Source organism: Phialemonium atrogriseum (assembly GCF_030411735.1).
Source record: "Phialemonium atrogriseum strain 8032-3 unplaced genomic scaffold QBC33scaffold_1, whole genome shotgun sequence".
Taxonomy (NCBI): Eukaryota; Fungi; Ascomycota; class Sordariomycetes; order Cephalothecales; family Cephalothecaceae; genus Phialemonium; species Phialemonium atrogriseum.
Genome location: NW_026848138.1, coordinates 1,861,361 through 1,882,692, shown reverse-complemented (window position 1 = coordinate 1,882,692; position 21,332 = coordinate 1,861,361). Strand labels below are relative to the sequence as shown.

At 55.7% G+C, this 21,332-nt stretch overlaps 8 protein-coding genes across 8 annotated transcripts; 2 read left to right on the top strand and 6 right to left on the bottom strand.

The window, feature by feature from the left end:
• Positions 1 to 499: 499 nt before the first annotated feature.
• On the bottom strand, positions 500 to 1,380 carry QBC33DRAFT_510563 (uncharacterized protein; the record flags this gene model as incomplete). Its single annotated transcript, XM_060425778.1, has 2 exons — positions 500 to 526; positions 676 to 1,380. 2 exons carry the CDS (start codon positions 1,378 to 1,380, stop codon positions 500 to 502), a joined length of 732 nt encoding a protein of 243 aa, XP_060288943.1.
• A 1,765-nt stretch (positions 1,381 to 3,145) lies between these two features.
• On the top strand, positions 3,146 to 4,890 carry QBC33DRAFT_583846 (tRNA wybutosine-synthesizing protein; the record flags this gene model as incomplete). The annotated part of the gene is made up of 3 exons (XM_060431386.1): positions 3,146 to 3,538; positions 3,597 to 3,611; positions 3,679 to 4,890. Exons 1-3 carry the CDS (start codon positions 3,266 to 3,268, stop codon positions 4,888 to 4,890), a joined length of 1,500 nt encoding a protein of 499 aa, XP_060288942.1. The 5' UTR covers positions 3,146 to 3,265.
• Positions 4,565 to 10,451, bottom strand: QBC33DRAFT_483961 (LCM-domain-containing protein; the record flags this gene model as incomplete). The annotated part of the gene is given in 9 exon segments (XM_060425387.1): positions 4,565 to 5,388; positions 5,458 to 5,748; positions 5,804 to 6,445; positions 6,505 to 7,532; positions 7,589 to 7,950; positions 8,007 to 8,227; positions 8,292 to 8,378; positions 8,548 to 8,677; positions 8,689 to 10,451. 9 exon segments carry the CDS (start codon positions 10,449 to 10,451, stop codon positions 4,939 to 4,941), a joined length of 4,974 nt encoding a protein of 1,657 aa, XP_060288941.1. The 3' UTR covers positions 4,565 to 4,938.
• Positions 10,452 to 10,923: 472 nt separating this feature from the next.
• On the top strand, positions 10,924 to 13,081 carry QBC33DRAFT_28268 (uncharacterized protein). The gene is made up of 2 exons (XM_060423265.1): positions 10,924 to 11,822; positions 11,919 to 13,081. The coding sequence occupies exons 1-2, from the start codon at positions 11,044 to 11,046 to the stop codon at positions 12,925 to 12,927; spliced, it is 1,788 nt and encodes a 595-aa protein (XP_060288940.1). The 5' UTR covers positions 10,924 to 11,043; the 3' UTR covers positions 12,928 to 13,081.
• Positions 13,082 to 13,155: 74 nt separating this feature from the next.
• Positions 13,156 to 13,879, bottom strand: QBC33DRAFT_522318 (uncharacterized protein). Its single transcript, XM_060426534.1, has one exon. It carries the CDS (start codon positions 13,705 to 13,707, stop codon positions 13,297 to 13,299), a length of 411 nt encoding a protein of 136 aa, XP_060288939.1. The 5' UTR covers positions 13,708 to 13,879; the 3' UTR covers positions 13,156 to 13,296.
• Positions 13,880 to 16,279: 2,400 nt separating this feature from the next.
• Positions 16,280 to 16,611, bottom strand: QBC33DRAFT_583844 (uncharacterized protein; the record flags this gene model as incomplete). Its single annotated transcript, XM_060431385.1, has 1 exon — positions 16,280 to 16,611. Exon 1 carries the CDS (start codon positions 16,568 to 16,570, stop codon positions 16,280 to 16,282), a length of 291 nt encoding a protein of 96 aa, XP_060288938.1. The 5' UTR covers positions 16,571 to 16,611.
• A 218-nt stretch (positions 16,612 to 16,829) lies between these two features.
• On the bottom strand, positions 16,830 to 19,147 carry QBC33DRAFT_443953 (hormone-sensitive lipase; the record flags this gene model as incomplete). The annotated part of the gene is made up of 2 exons (XM_060424246.1): positions 16,830 to 18,993; positions 19,056 to 19,147. 2 exons carry the CDS (start codon positions 19,145 to 19,147, stop codon positions 16,830 to 16,832), a joined length of 2,256 nt encoding a protein of 751 aa, XP_060288937.1.
• Positions 19,148 to 20,888: 1,741 nt separating this feature from the next.
• Positions 20,889 to 21,246, bottom strand: QBC33DRAFT_522312 (uncharacterized protein). The gene has a single exon (XM_060426533.1). It carries the CDS (start codon positions 21,088 to 21,090, stop codon positions 20,926 to 20,928), a length of 165 nt encoding a protein of 54 aa, XP_060288936.1. The 5' UTR covers positions 21,091 to 21,246; the 3' UTR covers positions 20,889 to 20,925.
• Between the last annotated feature and the right edge of the window lie 86 nt (positions 21,247 to 21,332).

Here is a 21,332-nt window from a genome sequence, read left to right as displayed (position 1 = left end):
AGACGCTTCATTTTTTATGGTTTCTAATATGTTTGTTTTCTCATCCTATAATCCTAGGTAGTCACTTAAAGGCATGAATGAATACCCTCATCGCATATTGGTCATCTCTAGTGTTATGACATCCTGAGTGTGGTTATGTGACGGATAAAGAGCAGGAGTTGGTGAAGGGAATGAATCCAAAGTCTTGGGGGGATCAGCGATGACAAAAATGGCTTCAATTTATCAAGATACTATCAAGTTACAGAACGACCAAAGCCTCAATTTAAAGGGATAACGACCGACTCGAGAAGCATTTCATTTCGTGCGTCGATAATAATCATCATCTCAACCGAGACAGTAAGGAATCCCATAATATCCGCGCCTCCGGAACGTAACCCAGTCTGGCCCAGGAAATTCTCCAAACCCTGATACGCCGACACACCTTTCATAGAGATGAAATACCCCGACCCGCAAAAGGAAAAAGAAGAAAAAGCCATATCACGACCGATACCTCAACCCCTCACCACTCCCCCTCCGCCGCGGCCGCCTATCATAAACATAATCCGGCTCGCTATCCCCCTCAGACCGGTCATCCCCGCCCCTCCCTCTCCCCCTCCTCCCACCACCACCACCACCTCCACCTCCACCCCCACCCCCGCCCCGACCCCGACCCCCATCCCCATCCCTCCACTTCACCTCCCACCTCTCCTGCTCGGTCCTCGTCCTCTCCCTCCCAGCCTCCAACCTCTTCTCCAGCGCATTTGCCCCCAGTCCCCCAACCGCCGCCCCGACGATCGTCGACAGCAGCGCCGCCGACTCCCGCTGGCCGTGGCCGTGACTGCTGCCGCTGCCGCCGCCGCTCCGATGATTCCGTCCACCCGACGACGCCGCCGCGCTGCTCGCCTCCCGCGCCGCCAGCCCGCCCACGATGGCGCCCAGCACGCCCGCGCCGAGGCCCGAGTCCGACGGCGTGAAGGTGTGCTGCAGCGCGTGGCGGGCGCGCGACAGCGGGCTCTTGCTGTCGCGGTCGCGGTGGGGCGGCCTGTTGTTGGTAGTAGTGGCGGTGGTCGTCGTCACTAGGGCGTTGTTGTTGAGGGGCGGGGTCGACCGCGGCCGCGGCCGGCTGCTGTTCGGCACGGCGAGGCGGTCGTTGGTTGAGGTGGGGTAGAGCGGTCTGAGGTCGTTGTGTCGCAGCCGGGCTTGGGGGCCCGGGGGCGGGGGAGACGGTGCCAGCGGAGGGGCTGGCATCGCGCCCGAGGCGTAGGCCCTTGGGGCGGCGGGACCGCCGCCGCCGCCCCCGGAGTAGTAGTCTGGTGAGTAGTCACGGCGGTGACGCGACGCGGGCCGGTGGCGTACGTAGTCGTCGTCGTCGTCGTTAGGGTAGGGGTAGGAGTGGGACATTGTTACGCGGTTCTTTTGGTTTGAGGTCTGAATGTAGATGATGGAAGGAAAAGGATGCAGTTGAGCAGGCCGGACTAGATGATCAGGCTAGGATCAGGCAGATTGGCTGCGTAATCCCCGCCGGCTGGATGGGGAGAGGAGACTGAAGATCAACTATTTATCTCTGGTGTGGTACTACCACACCAGAGGTTGCGGCTGGTCTTTGAGGTCCTCAGCTGGGAAGCTTATACAGGGCTTGGAAATCGAGTGGGCTGCTACGCTTGAGGTCTCGAAGGCCTCAGCCCCTTCTATCGGTGAGACGAGAAATACGGTGAAGCGCCCGCGATTGGTGAGGGAGGTGGAAAGGTGGAAAAGTGAAAATCAATCGCAGGAGAGGATGGGGATGAGGCTCCCAAGCTTTCTAAGACCCCGGGCGTACCGTCGAAGGCGATCGATCTCTGGGGATCCGCCGTTAATCAGCAGACACACTAGAGAATGACCCGAGGGCTTGATTATTGCCCCTTCGAAGCTCATTGCTCAGAGGGTATTCCTAGTGCGGGACCATAATATGGCCATCACTGCGAAATGAGACAACTTTGCCTTGCAGATCGCACACAGCGGCCGGCGGGGTAAACGATGATGTCACCAGACAAGGCTCTGGGCGCAAGCTTGACAGTATACACAACAGGATGCTGGTCGCTGGCGATAAGCAATCAACCTCGTCGGAGAGGAACGAAGCTCCGATGATGTGCGTTGATGTCGACTGCGATGATAGCGATTGAAGTACACGTGTACATCTGAGACAATCCTGGCCGCTTTCGATGAACTGCGAAGAGAGGCGGTGATCTTGAGTTCCAACGAGACACGGTTTGCCCTACGCCCGGCTGACTTGCCAGTCATCTGATGGTTGTTCAGCTTACTTTAGGGCTGCAGTGGCGGCCATGGAAGGTTGCACGCCATCTCTAGCGACAGACAGCACTGCCCTACCCTGGTTAGAGTGCCGAGCTCTCCGCCTGTGATTTTATGACTTGGTGGAGACAGTTTCCAAGCCAATCTCTTCCTGCATGTCGGCTCATTGTTAATTGCTTGAGACGAGGCAATCGGCAGCCTGGCTCTCAGTCAGTATTATGTAACCAACACGTGGTGCGGACCGGGCCGAAGAACTCGGTCGGTTGCGGGCTTGAGTGACCGGACTCTCGGGAGGCGGGAATGCTAAGACGGAGCAGGACTGTATCACGAAACAGAACAGAGTGTATTGCCGAGTTGCAATTCCGAGTCAAATAGCCGGTGATTGTTGGTTACGCTGCACAAGGTAGAGAATTAAATACCTGGAAAGCCGTTCAACATCACAGAGATGCAAGCTTCCGACATCGTCGAGGTTGGGAATAGCCACGCTGCGCACGAGCATAAGCGGGCATATATGCAGTCTGGCTACCAACCTCCTAGCGAATCCCCGTGGTTTTGATTTGCAATGACATGTACCGTCACACAGACGAGACGACGCAAAAGAATGCACACCGGCGGTCAGTCTCGACCTCCTGCGGAACCCCCGCGCGCCGGCACTGCGAGCCGCCGGCAGAACGCCGGCAGAACCCGCTCCACCCGGATCGAGCCCCTGTGGTTCGTTGCGTCAGGATGGTACATCTACAGTTGATGCAGTTCTGACCAGTCCGCCGTTGCTCGGAGGCTAATGCAGCCTCTCTTCACACGAGATGGTTATGTCGGGGTTGGATAAAAGGGTTGAATCAGACGGGGTCCAACGCTGTGTCACATGGCGTTCCCTCTTCCCTCGCATCCTTTTCTGCCGCCGGCTGTGATATAGACCCCGAGTAACATATCATACCTGGGTGTAGCAGTCCGAGTTTTAACAAGCTTGGGACAGTCTGTCTTGGACGGTATTGCCACCATGTCCGCTTCTGTCCAAGTTGAAACATCCGACGAGGCAAGGAGCTCGGCGGAGCAGAGAGACGACAAGCCTCACTCACCACCTGGTGATTCTGACCCCGAGAAGTGTGACCATGCCCAGTCTGCCTCGAATACGACGAACGAGGAGGGAATCCGTGCGCCGCGGCAGGAAGCGACGTTGCAGAAATGGAACGAACCGCGAGCAAACATGTACCGCTTCTTCACGACGCTCTACTCCTTTATCATAATGGGCATGAACGATGGGGCTATGGGGGTTAGTACTAGAAATGTTCCCCCAATGTAGGACCTTTAGGAGCTAATGGGTTACCTAGGCGCTACTCCCATATGTATGACAACAGCCTAACCAGGCATCTTCTCTCGTGGCCACAGCTTGCACTTGACTGACACACCTAGCTTGAAACCTACTATGACGTTAGTTACACCGTCCTGTCCCTCGTATTCCTTGCCCCATTTGTCGGATACCTGCTGGCGGCACTGCTGAACAACCTAATCCACCACCACTTCGGCCAACTGGGCGTCGCGGTCATCAGCCCCATCTGCCGGCTGGTCGGCTACCTACCGCTGGCCTTCCACCCGCCGTACCCGGCCCTGCCGGTGCTGCTGCTCTTCCCGGGCTTCGGCAACGGGCTCGAGGACTCGGGCTGGAACGCCTGGGTCGGCAACATGCAGCGGGCCAACGAGCTGCTGGGCTTCCTGCACGGCGCCTACGGCCTCGGCGCCACCATCGGGCCGCTTGTCGCGACCGCCATGGTCGCTAAGGGCGGCCTCCCCTGGTACTCGTTCTACTACCTCATGGTCGGCATGTGCGGCCTCGAGAGCCTCCTGGCTGTGACCGCCTTCCGGCACGCCACCGCTGAAGCCTACCGCCGCGCGCATCAGTCCTCCTACTCCTCTTCCTCCTCGGCAGGCGCGGGCCGGACGACCACGCGCCACGTGCTGCGCGAGCCCACCGCCTGGCTGGTGGCGCTCTTCCTGCTCGGCTACGTCGGCGCCGAGGTCAGCCTGGGCGGCTGGATCGTGACCTTCATGCTCAAGGTGCGGCACGCGGCGCCCTTCGCGGCCGGCCTGACGGCCACCTTCTTCTGGCTCGGCCTGACGGTCGGGCGCGTCGCCCTCGGCTTCGTGACGGGCCGCGTCCCCGGCGGCGAGAAGGGTGCCGTCGCCGCCTACCTCGCCTGCAGCATCGCCCTGCAGCTGCTGTACTGGCTCGTGCCCGCCCGCGCCGCCTCGTCCGTCTTCGTCGCCTTCCTCGGCTTCTTCCTGGGCCCGCTGTTCCCCGCCGCCATCGTCGCCGCCGCGAAGCTGCTGCCCAGCGGGTACCACGTCTCGGCCATCGGGTTCGCCGCCGCAATGGGCGGCGGCGGCGGCGCGCTGTTCCCCTTCGCCGTCGGCGCCGTCGCCGAGAGGAGAGGCGTCGGCGAACTGCAGCCGATCGTGCTGGCGACACTTGTCTTCGTCTCGTTCGTCTGGTGGCTCCTGCCCGGCGGGATGCGGAGGGGAGGGCTGGAGCAGGCGAGGGAGGACGGGGAACCGGTCGGATACCAAGTCCGGAGATGGTGGGCATGGCTGAGGATGAGGATACGGTCGTCGCCAAAGGCCGAGTAGCTGGCAACGAGGGCGGTCCGAGAAGGGCTCTCCCTCCCCCCTGTGAATTCAGCCTTTGGATTTATGCCGGAGTTCGTCCGACAACCTCAGGAGATAGAACTCTCTCACCGAAGCCGGGAGTTTCTGGAAGCCGTTCACGAGCCGGCCGATGTCCTGGCGGCCCTTCTCGTACACGGCCAAGTCTCGGTTGCCGTAGATGTCCCGGCCCGTGGAGTAGCCTCCCGCGAGGTCGCGGAAGAATACGTTGACGGCAACGCTGACGTCTGACGTCGGAGTGGCAGCATGGAGCCACAGGGGTGGGAGAAATAGGACATCCCCGGGAGACAAGACGGCTTCGTGGGGATGCGTGCTCCCTAACGACGGGGAGTCCAAGCTTGAGAAGACGTCGATACTCGAGCTGGATGCGCCAGGTGCAAAGCCGAGGTGTTGGACGTCAGACGGGGGGAATAGCAGAAGCCTTTTTGAGCCACTGATTTGGGAATACACGTTTGCCATCACCTGAAGAGTCATAAGCGGCCCAATCCTCTTGTGTGCGATTCAGATTGGTTAAGGGGGTCCGATACTTACGTCGTAATGCAACCACATATTGACCGGACCAGATATCCGTAGAACGGAACTGAATGTGTTGTCCGAGACAAAGGATAGCTCGGCTGGAAGCACAAATTCCGGCGCGAGGCTCGGGAAGTCTCTCGCTAGGTTGGCTGGCAAGTCGGCCGGCCCTGCGGCCGACAGCGCCCGGAGATAAACCCGTCGGCCTTCCTTGACCTCAGCGGCGAAATCTACAAATGTCTTGGTCACGTATCGGAAGTTCTTGGTGTTGAAATCCATCCCCCGGGAAGATGACTCGTGGACTACGACCTGCCAACTTCGGTGAGCGCTGTTATCTCTGCGGCAACCAGGGGTCGAAGCTTACCTGATGATCTCTCCCGACTTTATCTAAAAGCAGGTCTAGGGTCCATTGCGTGGTGCATGGGCCAAGATCCAGTCCCTGAAGGACTACTGGTTGCCCATCTTGGAGTAGCATCTGGAAATCTTCGCTGGATTTGATGGTCACTCGAGGGATCGTGGTGATTTTCGCTTCGAGGGGCCCGTCTCCTAGTCGTGGAGGTCCCCGACTTGTCTCGATCTCTGGTAGTATCTCAACAGTCTTGTGGAATACCATTGGCGATCTGCTATTACAGGACCGCTCTGTATGGATGGTATAAGCTCCTAGTGACCAGAAGGTCCCAAAGGAAAAGCAAGTTGCCCCTCCGCCAAGGACATCGATACTTCCATCCTCTGATATTTCGGCTGAGTGGCCAACCAACAGTGGGCGCTCTGTCGGTCTAACGCCAGGCATGTCAGGCTCAGGAAGCTTGCAGTGCATATCGAACGATCTTGATGCCACCTCACACCCCAGGATTTCCTGTTCCCAAGAAAGTAGGTGGTCTTTGGAGACGCCACCAACGAGGATGAGATTCCCGTCACGATAGAAAGGCATTGCGCCGAACCTATTCAGCAACCTCCGCTGAATAGTAGTAGGCATGGACAAGTTCTGGAAAGAGATAACCGGTTTCTGCAGCCATTAGATTGGACGATAGGATAGGGGTAGGGGTAGGAGGACATCTAGCTTACGTCCAAGTCGGCCAGGTCCAATGTCCAAGATAGTAGCTGTTCTGCAATCTCAGCATCTGCTGAGATCCCGCCAACAAGGAGGCCACTATGCTTTGTGGTGCTCTCTCGACTTGTCCAGACAAAATTCGCACCGAACACAGGTTGGTATGGGTAGCCGGAAATATTACATTTTCTCCAACCCCTTTCTGGGTGGAAAAGGAGACAGCCCCCGAAGATGGTCGAAGCACCGGTTTTGCCTCCGATAAGCAGTACCAAGAACGATTTTCGAAGCCCGGTGACGGAATGACGGTATAGGGGGATTGGCAGGTCATGGGATCTCTCCCACCGGTTTGTCCCCCTGGCAAACAGCCAACAGTCTTTCAAGGGGTTGGTAGGTGACGTGCGACCTCCAACAATAAGCACTCGGCTGGAGCCAATCTCAGTCGAGGTATGGCACATCCGTCCAGCTGGGCCATGGCCATTAACAACGATATCCCCCGATATCTCGCTAGTTCTGTAGAGGTCAGAAGAAGAGAGGCGTGAGCTATTTCCTGAACCCATGACATTGGCAATGAATCTTTCGCCCAATGGACTCTCCAGCGACATTGCAACCCCAAAGCGACGTTGCCTCTTTTGGCCCGGATGCTCTTGATAATCCATCATGATCCGCTCAACTGGGAACTGGGTCTTCCCCTCCAAAGGAGGGGGTTTGAGGGCCGGGAGGTCCTCGCGACTCTTTGCATGAACAACACAGTAATGGCTGCCAAACAGAGCAAATTCTTCCCACTCGTCAAATGGTTCCACGTCGTCCAGCTCTCGCCGTGCGCTGGGTGTGAGGAAGGCACTGTTGGCCCAGGCTTCCCACAAGGTCCATGCTACAACAGAACTCCAGCCTCGGGAGGAGAAGCGGGAAACTTGGTCTCGGAGAGTCGGATATGTGTGGACTGACTTCAGCGGCGTGTTGAGCTTCTCGAAGTGAGAGATCATGGTTTTCGCGAACGGGTGGTCTGGGCCATCTGGGAGGATTTGTTCGAGAAGACAGAACTCAGCTTCAACAGGTTAGCCAACAATGTCCGTGTGAATGAGAACGGAATGTCGAACTCACTATGACCAAGGGTGCTAGTCCATCGTACAAGAGCATCCGCTGCTTCCGTCTCCATGTAAGTGATGGAGACTTCGGCAACAAAGAGAAAACAGCAGGCCGAGAGGTCAACGATGCTAGACAAAGAGGCCTGAAGTACGTCTATATGACCGAGGTCACAGCCGACTTGATAGTACTGGTCACTCTTGAGCGAAACTGGAGAGTCGTCGCTGGTCTCGAGACCCGTGAGACAGGCTCTGAGTTCAGGAGTGCTCAATACCGTCTCCCGTTTCTTATTCATAAGCTCAGGGAAGTCTATATCGACAAACGTGGCGTTTTCACAGTAACTTGGATATCGGTCCATGCACTGCCATGGAAGGACGTCACTGGAGGCCATCAGATGAGAAAACAGTGTATGGCAGGGCAGCGGAATTCGACTCACCTCCCACACCCGAGGTTCACCACAACCTTCTGTCTGTCGCCCTGACTCATGAGAAAGCTGCGTACGATAACATCGATAACATGGAGTCGGAGAAAGTAGCCCCTGTTGATCAAAGGCGCTCTCCGTTGGAATTTCTTGACGAAGAACCGAAAGAAGTGAGCATCGTTGGGATAGTACAGCCTCTCGACACTACGCTTGGACACTATACTGCTGTTGTTTGTCTACATAGTCGGATAACCTCAGTCCACGGACAGCCGATAAACTCCGATCGCTTCTCTCACTTACGCCCATGACCTGCTCATCTTGCGCTTTGCTCTTTGCCTGCTTCGGCCTGGCTCGGCGCCGTTCCGGAATGGTGACCGCGGATGTCATCTTGAAAAGTAAAAAAAATTGGAGAAAATATAGAAATGATCAGGATTGTCAGTATATGAGCTTTCCTCGGCCCATTTGGCCTTGCCTTGCTGATCAGAATGTGCGCTGAATGGCTTGAGCTGGTTTGGGATGGAAAACCCTGTACTGTGTATACTCGCACTCATTACACTGTCGAATCATGGGTGGGATATCGAGACCATGAAGGCGCACTTGAGTAAATTATACAAAAGAAAGGGCAAGTATTCCGCCCATGGATGCTACGTATACATAGATATACAGAGCAGTCTAGATAATAATGCCTCTCTGGGACCAACCATTTCTGCCCTTCCAGGCCCACAAAACCAAAGCACACGCAATCCAGACGCTGACCGCCATGGCCCAGAAAGTCGCGGCATAACACTGAGCGCCGTAGCAGAATATGTCATCTTCGTTATCGCCCCCTGCCGCATCAGACGGCCTCCTGGCTCCGGCCTGATACACAGCAGAGTAGACAAGCCCCCACATCGTGGAGCCAAGGGCAGGGAACATGGCGACAATACCCCAGTTCGTCGCGAAGTTCTCGACACCCCAGATGACAGTGATGATGATCGGTGTAAGGCTGAACACGGCGCCGTATCCGGCCCCCACCAACCCCGACACTATCCAGAAGCGATTCCCGTGATTCTGGATGAAGCCCGACGCGAGCGACACCAAGCCTAGCGACAGAATGACGGCGAAGAAGAGTAGGAATGCGACCCGCGAGACGGAGAAGCGTTTCCTCTGCAGGGTCTGCGAAGACATGATCTGGACGTGTGTTGCCTGTGGACTGGGCGCCAACATGTCCGTTAAGGTGCCGGTGAGTAGTCGGGCAACCGTACTGGTGACGCCAACTATGGAGACGTGCGTGGCTGCAGACGTTGGAGTCCCGACGAAATTAAGCGCCGGTGGATAGAGAGTCTTGATGACCGTTCCGAGATTGTTGATGAATGCCTCTCCGGGCCCGATCATAAAGAAGAAGCCGAACGCAAAAAACCACATGGTGTGATCCGTCAAAAACCTCCTGGTCTCGGCGTTGAGCACCCGGTCCTTCGTCTTCCGTGCCTCCTCACCATCAGTGTCGTGGGAAGACCCGAGAATGCCAGCGTCGTCCTCATCACCGAAGGGGTTGGAGTATTCAATGGCACCATATCCCCTATTCGGCCGACCGGGGCTGAAGAGTGCGCTGCTCCCGTCCAGGATCCCGCTGCGTTCCAACTCTTCCACGGCGTCATCGATGAGGTCCTTCTCATCGACGATGCTCAGACCAAAGGTACCAATAATCCCCACGACAAACAGGAGCGCGGCGAGGAAGACGAAGAAGCGAAACACATCCACGTCTCCCCTGCTCCCGTCCGGCAGCGTCTCGTATAGCAGTCGACTCCCAACCTGGCTTTCCCACATGCCGCTGAGGCCGAACGCCGCGATGGGTGCCGCAAGCGCCAGGCCCCGGTGCCGGCCCCTGCCGAAGTTCTTGGCACACGTCGCCACGGCGCTGAGGTACATGGAGCAGGTGGCCACGCCGATGGCAACGAACGCAGCGACCATGGCCGGATACGCCCAGGGTGCTTCCCCCCCGGCGCCGCGCGCTGCCGGGTCGCTAGCCGCCCAGCGGTACAGCCCCGCGGCGAAGCCGTAGCCGGCGGCGAACAGCACGGCGGCCAGGAGGGACAGGGGCGCGGGGCCGACGCGGTCGCACACGAGGCCCAGCAGGGGCACGGGCAGGTACAGGGCGACGGCGAGGCCGATGGCGAGGCCGTTGACCTGGAACTGCGAGTAGTGCAGGCGCTCCTGGAAGATGTGGCCGTAGAGGCTGAAGACGGTGACGGAGCCGGCGCACAGCGCCGACAGGAGCGCCGACGCGAACGACACGGCCCGCGACACGGCCACGCCGCCGCCGCCGCGGTGCCGCCTCCGGCCCGAGGGCCGTGACGACGCCGATGTGGAGTGTGTGGGGGAGATGCTCGCGGGGCCGAGGGTCGAGGTCGAGAGTGATCGGAGGAGAGGGGCGGAGGCTCGGAAGTCGCCGACGCCGTTGCTGGCGGGGGGAGCCGCCATGTCTGCGAGGAGGCTGGCGGGATGGAGGGTTGGATTCGACCGGAAGTGGGAGAGCAGTAGGTTGTGTACCTCTGCGATGCAAGCACGAGGAAGAGGGCGGGCAGGCACTGCAGCTGACATCATCACAACAACCTAATAATAAGGCTGGACAGCTCATGCCCACTAGCGTGTGTTCCTCCACAAAGTCTCTCCCCCTTGAACCTTGAAACCAATCTAACGAGCAAACGCGCAGCATTCTGAACATCTACCAAAAAAAAGCCTTAAAAATCAATCTCGACATAATCTTACAGTTATGTGTTTTAGTATATCAAATTTAATCAGCTCTTTTACGCTTCCTGATGCTTGATTTCTCAATATTTGTCAATATTTGGAGAGTGCTGTGTAAGGGTAGAGGTACTTTTCAGCTTAACAGCTTCCGTTTGGACTCAAACTTGGTCAGTGCGCCTGCAGGTGTTGTGATTCTTGCTCCTACAGCAAGGGAATTCCATAACGCAAGCTCCATCTCAGAATCAGGATAAGGTATAAAAATCAGGTACTAGGCGGAAGCAGTCATAGCGGGGCATAAATATGTTCCTCGGTCCCAAGACTATCCATGGATGATCTACTCACTCGGCAACTGGCCTCTCTAGGCCAAGATGTCCTGCTGAGGAGGGCGAATCTTCGGAATCTGGTATCTGCCCTTACAAACCATGAAATTCGGGAGTGGGCAGCACATCTTTCCGCTGTCGACCTACGAACTGACATCGTCGTCCGGCTGCCGGTTGAGTTGCTGATGCTTATTGCGGAATACATCAATGGAACCGAGATATCCAACATGCTGAACGTTTCTAAACAATGGAGAGCCGCTTGGCTTCAAAGGAATGTTCTCGGAGTCCTGGCTGTGAGATGGTTCCCTGGCTTCCTGGAATATACCTCCCTCCAGGAGCAACTCACCGGTGTGGCGCAAGACACAGAGCGGCTTTTCACTGAAGCCGCCCGCAGATACCACCTTCGATCTCTAGGAAAGTTTCGGTCCGCCCTGGATGTTGAACCGTGGCTAAGGAACCGTGCGAGTTATTTGGAGGAGCGTTTCACCCTGGACCCAATACTTCACCCCCCGGACCACGCATGGGAGATTGAATGCCCGGGCCTCTTTACCAGGGAGCATTTGTTCCTGGATCTTGACGACACCGCTCTCCGTTATACAGATGGAAGACTAGCCTGGCAACCCGGCGGGCTAGGATTCCCGGAGAATTCTGTGGTCTTCGTCGACGATTTAAGAACGCAACTGCGGAAGATCTACCGTGTCCCCAATCTGCTAATGCTTGGAGAGAGCGCTATTCTGGTAGCGCTTGGAGATAAGCTTGTTGTGGTAAATGTCGATCGCCGGATGTGTGTTTCCACTTCATACCTCTCTCCCTGATCCGGATATTTGATGAGAATGACCGCCATATTATGCTTGGGTAGTGGTGCTTACTTTATCTTCAGGTTTGCCTGGCACCTCGAATCGAACGAACTCCAACAAATCACTCTACCAAGCCCTCCCACGTCTTGTGTTTCCGTGGGCGACGTTGTCGTCCTAGCTTCAGGAATTAGCGATGTGGCTGTTTGGACATTCGGGCACCAGGTTCGTGCGGTTGATATGTCGAGTCCCATTGCGGACATGATGCTCTTTGGACGCCACCCTTCGCAGAATACGATGACGCTGTTCGTCGACCCTCTACAGGGCCACTCCTTCTATGGAGCCACTGCTTCGGACCGGTCGCTGGTAGTCTACAAGTTCACCATGGGGCTGTACTCGGAAACCTTTTTCTTCACGCCAAGTAAAATTTCAACCATCTACCAGGAGAACTTGGGGTATTTAGAGTTGATCTGCCGACGGGCTGGGTCATACGGTGACTTTGAAATCGCAAGAATACCAGGCGATAATTGGGACCCTCTGCTTCCATTGCCGGACGATGCAGCCGGCAACACTCATGTCATCTTCAACATATTCACGTCATCCTTCTCGGTTCGACGTGGAGGTGTCCGACCCGACCACCTTCATTCATCATACGCTGTATCCCGGTGGAATAGTCAAACTACACATGCTCAAACTGCCGTAATTGCGACACCAGACGTGGACCCTCCTTTCCTCAGCGCGTTCCCTCCCCTCCTTTATACAGCTTCGCCACAAAGGAATGAGGAACGCCGAGACCATACAAACCTGCGCCGGCGGATTATGGACTGGAATACAATCGATCCGGAGACATCCGACTCCATGGCGAGAGATCTTGCTGAGATGCCCGATGTCGAGATGCCCGATATCTACAAGAGATCTACTTTCGCACTCGATTTTGATGAGTGGCCTAATACACTGGATGCAGCCATCGGCTGGAACACAATACACATTTTCGAGGATGATGACTTCATCGTCATGGCGCACAGTGACGGCTACCTGGTTTGGAGCTTCTTCACTGACCTCGTTAGGCGAGACCATCCCTCTCACGAACGATAGAGAACTGAACAACGCCTATCATCGACGGAGAAACACTGGGAGGGCCGATTATGGGACGGCCATCTGGTTCTGCGAGGAGAGCGACCACCTGCATTTGCTGGCCTATCCTGTCCCAGGGATGAACAATCTTTGGGACAGACCGATGAACAGCCATGATACTGGGTCAGATGGCAGCTGAGTCCGTCAAATAGACTACCCTTAGCTGCTAATACAACTGAACTAGATCTTCGCTGTCACTCTTTCGCATCCATGTCCTCGGCATCTCGTGACATCCAATTGAATGGGTCCTAATGCAGTTCATGGCCATCAAGCCTCGAAATAGGACTGGCAAAGTTCCCAGCAGTTCCTGTGCAAAGACCAGAATCGGCCCTAAGCACGATCTGCCAATACTTGCGGCGCCACCGTTCCGAGTGCGATCCTCGACCGAAGATCCCAAAGCTTCCAGGGCGTCAAGTTCATGAGTGCATCTACGCACAAGGCAGCGACATCCAGGTCGTTGGGGAATTCTCGGCAGACGGCTGTCATGGCCTCGGCATACTCTTGGCTCCAGATCGAGGTCTCTTCGCGGGAACCGTGCTGATCATGGACCCATGGGTACCGGGCCTGGATCGCATGGGCGAGCGCCTTTTCGACGGGCCAGGCGGCCGCAACCTTCTCGGCTGCCAACGCAGTTGCCCTGTGGGCCTTGTCCACCGTCGTCTGTAGGTCATGGTCATCGAAAAAGTCCCACGTCTTGTTGTATTTGAGGCCCAGGGAGTAGGCGAGACCCCAATAGGGCATTGCGCGGTCAGGGTCGGCGGCGATAGCCTTTTCAAAATACTTAGCCGACTCCTCGTAGGTGAAGGCGTAGCTCCACGTTAGTCCGCGATTAACCCATAGCTCCGCGTACAAGCTCTTTGTCGTCACGATTCTTATGTAGGACCCTAGGTTATAGTATTCCTTGAAAGTTTTCTTTGCGACGTTGATGCTAGTCAAACTCAATTGCGCGGGTTTGATGGGGAAACGCTGCGAAAACCTTATGGTGGAGGGTAACATGTGGGTGCAGGCGGGCTTCGGCCGTCTCCGCCCGCCGTAGTCTCCGCACACCTTCCCCACGCCATTGCGACGTGGGGGCGCCACATGTACTGGAACCCCTAAACTGGTTGCACCTGGAGGTTATCGACCAGGGTACTGATTGGCGCAAGAGTAGCTGGGTAAGGGGAGTACAGCTGGGTAAGGGGACTTAAACGGCTGAAGGATATCGCAACGTTCTACCCAAGCTCAGCACAGTACTATATAGTCAAAGTACCTAGCCCTGACAAGACATACAGAATAGAAAGCCCGAAATTCGGTGCCTTTTCGAGTACTTGGTCCTTGTTACTTGTAGCCGTGCTTACAATTTTATGCTATCATAATATCGTGATCTCCTCCCGATCTACCCCCCTGCGCGTTAGCCCGGGTTCGTGAGCAAGCGGCGTGGAGTGTCTGCCTGTATGCTTTGAATGCGATGTTTGACTGATCAAGTTCATCCCTAGGCAGATCAAGTTCGACGATGTGCTTGGAGAGGGGCTGCACCATGCTCTGGATCGTGCTTGGCGGACGGCGCAGCGTTACCGCATCCAGCATCTAGATGATGCGAGTGATATATTAGCCAGTCAACACCCCCCTCGCTACGCCTTCTTCAGCCGTGAGCGTTCAGCGAGGTCAGTAAACGCGAGCCGCATGCGAGTCAGTGACGTGATGGGGTGACCGTGGAGCAGGCTCAAGAGGGCGTAACTGTCAACCCAGTAGAACAAAATCTTGTTCTCTCTATCTTGGGAGTTCTTGGCTTCCTGCCTGGATATGGGGGACTTAGTCACTCTTCCTTTATTTGACCGCAGGCAGGTACTGCCGACGAGGTTGTCTCCGCAGGCAGGGGCATTTAGCTATTCGGGTAGGAGCATTTGGCTATTCGGGCAGGGGTGGTTAGGTATTCGGGCAAGAGCATTCAACTATTCAGGCAGGTACATCTAACTGTTAAGGTAGGGGCATTTGACTAGCCGTTGCTATCCTTATTGCTAAATTACTCTTGATCGTCATCGCATCACCGTTTCATGTCCACTGTCACCATTCGCTTGCTAACACACGTTAATAGATCATTCCGCAGCCACGAACAGCTGACCGGTCAGACTGGGGACTGGGAGTGCTCTCTGCTGGCGAGGGAGCACCGGACCCTCACAGACAGCTACGAAGCAATGGACTGGGAGACCCGACCTCTGAGAGCACGTTACACTGCCACGAACCTTCGAAAAGCCGAAGTCGAGAGAGCTTATTTGGCTGCGATCAGACGAGAGCTTGGAGAGGATGACGAGGTCGCCCTCAGATCAGGGCACTTGGGAAAGTCGGCTATCTCCCACGCGACTCATTGGAAGCCAGGTTTCCTTCAAGCCACTCCCATCCCAACAAGGATTACGAGGCCGAGGGAAGACTCCCTGATCAGGCCATCGCCCAGGACAACGACAACGCATGGGCTCCGAAAAAAATAATCGGCGTGCCAAGAAGGAGAAGCAGCGCGCCGAGGCTTCGGCATCCGCGGAGATTCGGTCTTTTTTATGCTCCAACTATCCAAAGATTTTTGGCAGCCCGGAACCCGTCTGCCCACAGAGACGACCTTGTAAGCTCCTACAGACCCATCCCTCCACCCCTTTTCGCGCAGAAATACGCACACGCAAAACCCGCCACCAAATACTAGCATCACGAGATAAACCTTGGAGTACCAAGTTAGGTGTCATCCAACCTGGTGATAGACTGCATGATAGCCGTATAAGTCCTCTTCTTGCGGTCCCTCACCTTTCTCTTGTATGCCTCGACATTGTAATTACGAGCGTTTAGCGTGTAGACGAATACAGGGTTGAGCTGCCCAGGGCGATGAACTTGTGCTTCTGCCTGCTCCTCCCATGACACCTTCTACCAAGGTCCGCACCGTATCAGAACGTTCGCGCATTGCACACATTTAGTCCTTGCCCCCCCGGTGCCACAACTGGCCAGCATGACGGGCAAGCCTGTGGCTGCGTGAAAGTCTCTCATTACCAAATACTGCTTGGCAGAGTCCTAGCGGCTATCATATCAGAAGTATTTACAAGGTAGGCAGCAGTAACAGAAGGAGCAGGCGAAGCAGTAATAGAAGGAGCAGGCGATAGTAAAGGAAGGAACAAGCAGCAGTAACAGAAGGAGCTGGCAATGGCAATGGCAGGCGCAGGAGCAGCTAATAGCAGCGGGCAGTTAGGAGAAGCTGCAGTTAGCTTCCTCCTGTTACTGCTGCCTGCTCCTGCCATTGCTGCTGCCTGCTCTTGGTTTGATTGCATTTCTAGGCGTACAAACGGCGTGTCCCGATTTAGATGAGAGATTTGCGAGACAAGTCAACCTTCTTGTACTCTTCCCACAACGGATTGATCTTCCCTGCCGCTGCTGAAGGACTTGGGTGTTTCTCCAGAATGGCGGCACGAATGGTCTCTTGCTCCTGGATTGCAGCTTGAACCTCTTCGTCAAGCAGAATGCTCTGCTTCCCAGCTTCTGACAGCTTCAGCGGGGCAGCGTCACCCCGGTTCAGCAAGATTCCCGACTGGTCCTTAACTAGGACTGGCTCCATATTGCGGAACATCGTGGGAAGGTTAATAGTGGACATTCTTGACAGGTACGCGGAGAATACCTTGCTGTTCCTGTGACCCATGAGAAATCTAGGATTCTCCTTCGTTGCCTTTGTTGCTAGCACCGTACGCGACTCCGCGACGTAGACAGTATGCGACTAGATGGTTTTCAAGAGCACAGAATCGCCCAAAACTGTTTGCATGGTCCTTTCGGAGCGAGAAAAAGCACCTTCAGGGAATCCATATACATCTAGATGAGACAGGCAAGTAACTACCTAGATACACCTCGTCGACATCTCATTCCTCCCCTCCCAAACCCGTCAACCCTCCCGCAAGACCGAGCATCCTACGGCCCAGGAGGTCATCCGAGCTATCCAGCTTGACCAGGCTCTTATCATCCCTATCCTTCGCCCTCGCCTTTGCACCTTTCCTCCTCCCCACCTTCCCATTTGCCGCCTTCTCGCCATTGACTACCGCCTCTACCCCGGCGTCCACGTCTGCGTCTGCGTCTGCGTCTGCCAACTTCTTCCCCGCCTCGTCCCTCACCGACTTAGCCCTGGCTCTGGTCATGCCAATCTCCAGCGGTCGGTCCTCGTCCCCGCTCGACTCCTGACGGGCGTGGTGCCTAGCCGCATTCGCGCCCGCACCCGCCCCTGCGCCCACGCCGTTGGCGGCGTCAGCGGCGGCAGCCACCCTCCGCCGCTCCCTGTCGCGCCTCTCGGCGTCGGCGAAGGCGTCCTCGATCCAGCTGGCCGAGCGGTCGATCAGCTTCCACGCGGGCGGGTAGACAGTGGGGAACTGGAGGAAGCCGTGGCTGATGCGGGGGATGAGGGCCACCTCGGCGGCGTCCCTCTGGTCGAAGCCGTCGACCAGTGCGTCCGAATCGCGGTACTCGAGGCGCGCGCCCCCGGACGCGTGCGCCGCCGCCCGGACCCGCCGGAGCCGGCCGGCGAAGACGATGGTGTCATCGACGAGCGGGTCCCGCTCCCCTGTGAGGAAGTACGTCTTGGGGAAGCAGGACAGGAGGATGTCGGGTGCGAGGATGGGGCTGAGCAGGTAGTCCTGGCTGAAGTCGGGCCGGTTGTGCGGGCCGATGTAAAGAATTATCATGGCCCGCATCATCTCGGGCGTGAGGACTCGGTCGTTGAAGTACGAGAGCATCGACGACATGGCCAGCCGCGTGCCGAGAGGCTCGGCACGATATGAAGCGCTTCCCTGGCGGTTCGGCGGCTCGGACGACGCGGCATGCTGTTTCCTGGTCCAGGTCGACGGCCCAGAGTGCGTGTACTCGGGGTTGGGGCTGCGTGAGTTGCTCTCAAAAGCCAGACCGGCCTGCCCTGGGCCCGTTTCCGAGCTCGAAATTGATTTGGGGGTCGCCTCGTCTTCGTCATCTGACTGGTGAGGGGTGCCGGCGAGGGCGTTATACTGCATGCTCTTGCGGCGAACGATCCGCTTGTTGGTGCCTCGCATGCTCCGATCCTGGATCAGAGACATCTGCGCGTCCGACATCCAGTTTCCGATGTTCATATCCAACGCCGGATAGAAAAGGACCAGACCGTCAGGTAGTGGAAGGTCGGCCTGTCCACGAAACCGCCGCACCGGGGTAGAGCCACTCTCGATGATCATCAGTGTCATGGACGCTGCCAGATTTCCACCCGCGCTGTCTCCAGTGACGACAACCTTAGGAACTTCCCGGCCCGATAAGCCAATGCACCGGCCGCGAGTGTGGATGATAGTGGTGTAGACATCGTAACACTCGTTAACGGCGTATGGATAGGGGAACTCGGGTGCTTTCTTGTAGTCCAAGCTCAGGATAGGCAGTCCAGTCTTGGCAGCCCATGCCATCAGCTTATCATCACTGCATCTAGGGTCCATGGCAACGAATCCACCGCCCGGGATGTCTAGAACTATCTTGTTGTGATGCTCCAAATTCGAGAGCGGACCATCGTAGTACAGCCACCCCGAGACAGGCTCCTTGTAGTCACTCGACGGCGGTCGCGGAATCCGGATAGCCCTCGGAGGCCAGCGTGTGAAGCGTGGCCTCTGAAGCCCCTGGAAGAACCTCAGGTAGGGAGACTCGTTCCCTTTATTCCAGCTGACTCTGAGGTGGTCGATAGTGAGATTTCCCCTGACCTTCCTAACCTTCTCGTCGGCCTTTTCGGCGGCAAACAGGTAGAAGACGGAGAATACGACACTCGAAATATCGCGTAGCCATTTCTGCCGAATCTTCATGGCTGTCCAGAAGCCGGCGTCGAGTGCAGTCAGCACCCAGGTTGCACGATAGTAGGTCGCATCGTACATATTCGCCAAGGGCTCCGGGCTGGCCAATCCAACCAGAGTGCTGAAGTTCCGAGCGGCGTAAAGGTAGAGCATGGTGATGACTACAGTCTGCCATGCTGTCAGAGACTTGGAGAAAATGCGTGAGAAGAAACGCAAGAGAGGCGGTCCATGTTTGTGGCCCCTGTGTCTTGGTTAGCACACCACGTCCGTGCCGGTCTTGTTCCGCAACTGGGGGAGCAATACTTGAATAAGTAAGCCGACCAAAATGTCAACACAGCAAGGACCTGGAGTCTGCGTGATTTTACTGATGGTCTTCCTAGAACATGGTCTATCATGGTAACTGATCGAATCCGAATGCTCGATTTTCCGTCGACGTTACCCAGCAAAGTTCAGCGGAGATCTATCTGCCTCGAGGACGAGCTGTCGGAGAACAGCTACACTCAGTCTCAAGGGGCCAGGCTAGTAGAGATCCCCGGTAGAATCCAAGAAGCTCATGTATTGTCTATTACTTGGAATTCGTGCGGTTCTGGGAGCCAGTTCGGAAGGTGTTGGACGGCGAGGGAAACAAGGGCCGCGTATGGGGAGCAGAGCAAAACAAAGAAATATATGCCCAATGCTCACTCAGCTGAGGTCTATAATGGCGTTTAGGGAGGGTCAAAAGAACCTTAAGGATAGAGACTAAAGGAGCCTAAGGAGACGCAGGAAATATACAGAACAGCAGGGGGCGAAAGGGATAGCGAAAATATGACAAGATACGAGGGTTGAGAGGAAGAGAGATCGAATCCATCCTGGAAGCCCACTGTGGCCGGTAAAGCCGGTGGAATGCGGTTGGCGGCAATCCGTGTCGCTGTCACGAGCCGCTGTTTCTGACATGTGAAACTGGTGATGGTGGTGGGGAGGGCGGGTTTCCAGAAGCCGCCGATTGTGGGGAAAGTGGGCCAGAAAGTCCCCCATGACATGCGTACTAGCGCTGTATAGTTATGCAAAGCCCTTCTGCAACACGGCCATGTATACGGAGAGTGGGGTTGTGTGAGGATTCGAGCTGAACTATCGGCCGCATTCAGAGTCTTCTCAGGAGCCTTGGTTTTGTGCACACTGGTCTCTGGTTTCAAACCCGCACATAGGTGTATTATCAATTTTACGCCCTCCCGTCCGTCATTAAGCCACCGCCTCCTAGTTAAAAATACTTTGGCATTGACCCATTGTAGCGAGATTCATGTCGTGGGAGGTTTGCAAGTGGCTTGGAGGTTATGGCTGCGCTTGGCCATCCAATGTATAGGTAATTACGGATGTCCAATTCAAAAGTTTCGTCCCGAGCACTAACACCTTATTATAAAGATATTATTCAATAAACGAAGGTAAATAGCACTAACACCTAAATGAGGTGCAGTCGCTTTAGACACTAAATCCTCGCTAACACCTTTCAGTAGGTGCTAAACGTTAGTAAGCATAGCGTCCAAGTCCTCTACAAGCAACAGGTGTGTGGCGTTCTTAGCTTTGCCAGGAGGTTATTCGCTTAGAGGGTAAAATGAGTATAAAGAGGGGCAGATAGGCTGATTTAGTTGGTCAAAAGAGTGGGTCTGTTAGTGTTTCCCTTGAATCGGGACGAAACTTTTGAATTGGACATCCGTACTCAAGGTGAACGAACGGCTGACCGAGTTTCTCCAAAGAGCGACGCCCTTCCTTCGCCAGCCGAGATCAGAGCCATTAACAAGAAGTCAAGCAATATCCGCGCTACAAACTTTAAGGTGGTTATCGGGAGAAGCGCGTCTACAAAAAGCCGGACCGTCCGTCTTCCATACAATCGATCCATCCATGCCTCTACCACATGCTTGAGTTCCTTGCAGACAGCCTAGCTCTCATCTTCATTCATGTCACTCACCCTGTCAAACTCTCCCCGGATATTCGAGTACAAAAAGACACTAAAAAATAATAATGGGGCAAAAAAACATACAACACCAGGGATTCGCTGGTCGTCACCGACCCAACTACTAGTCTGGCCCTCACTGGCTTATCTATGGGAGAGCGGACGGGATCCCGAGTTCTCCAGTGGGTATGGTCGTATGTGGTAGTGCTGTTCTCTAAGCCTCCATATATAGGGTCTCGGCGTTAATCAAGACATATAAACGAACCTCTGACCACCATCCTCAGTGTAACCAAATACCTCAGGAACAGGTACTGTGCCTTGCAGTCGCCTGAGTACCATCATCTGAGTCTGAGTCTCGGTAGCGGTTACGTTGGCTCCATACTTAACGACCAGTCCCAACGACGGAATCATGACTGGTGATGGTCAATTGGCTGATGATGTAGACGTTGTTTTTCCTTCGAAATGGCTGGAGGGGCTTTGCATTACTTTTCTGATTTACGAGTCCATGTCCATCATGTTCATTTGCCACAATAGAGTCTTGTAGTATCTATCTATTCGTTTACTTCACTCTGCCAGGTCCTCGGTGATGCTACCCAAGAAGAATGGCGCACGAAATATCTGCCCATGATTTTGGATCCGGTGTATGACGAGAT

Bases quoted from the DNA above. Each gene is read 5' to 3' on its own strand.
- QBC33DRAFT_28268 (XM_060423265.1), top strand. From the start codon at position 11,044: ATGGATGATCTACTCACTCGGCAACTGGCCTCTCTAGGCCAAGATGTC. The intron at 11,823-11,918 runs GTGTGTTTCCAC...CTTTATCTTCAG, and splicing joins GTAAATGTCGATCGCCGGAT to GTTTGCCTGGCACCTCGAAT.
- QBC33DRAFT_522312 (XM_060426533.1), bottom strand. From the start codon at position 21,090: ATGATTCCGTCGTTGGGACTGGTCGTTAAGTATGGAGCCAACGTAACC.
- QBC33DRAFT_522318 (XM_060426534.1), bottom strand. From the start codon at position 13,707: ATGCCCTATTGGGGTCTCGCCTACTCCCTGGGCCTCAAATACAACAAG.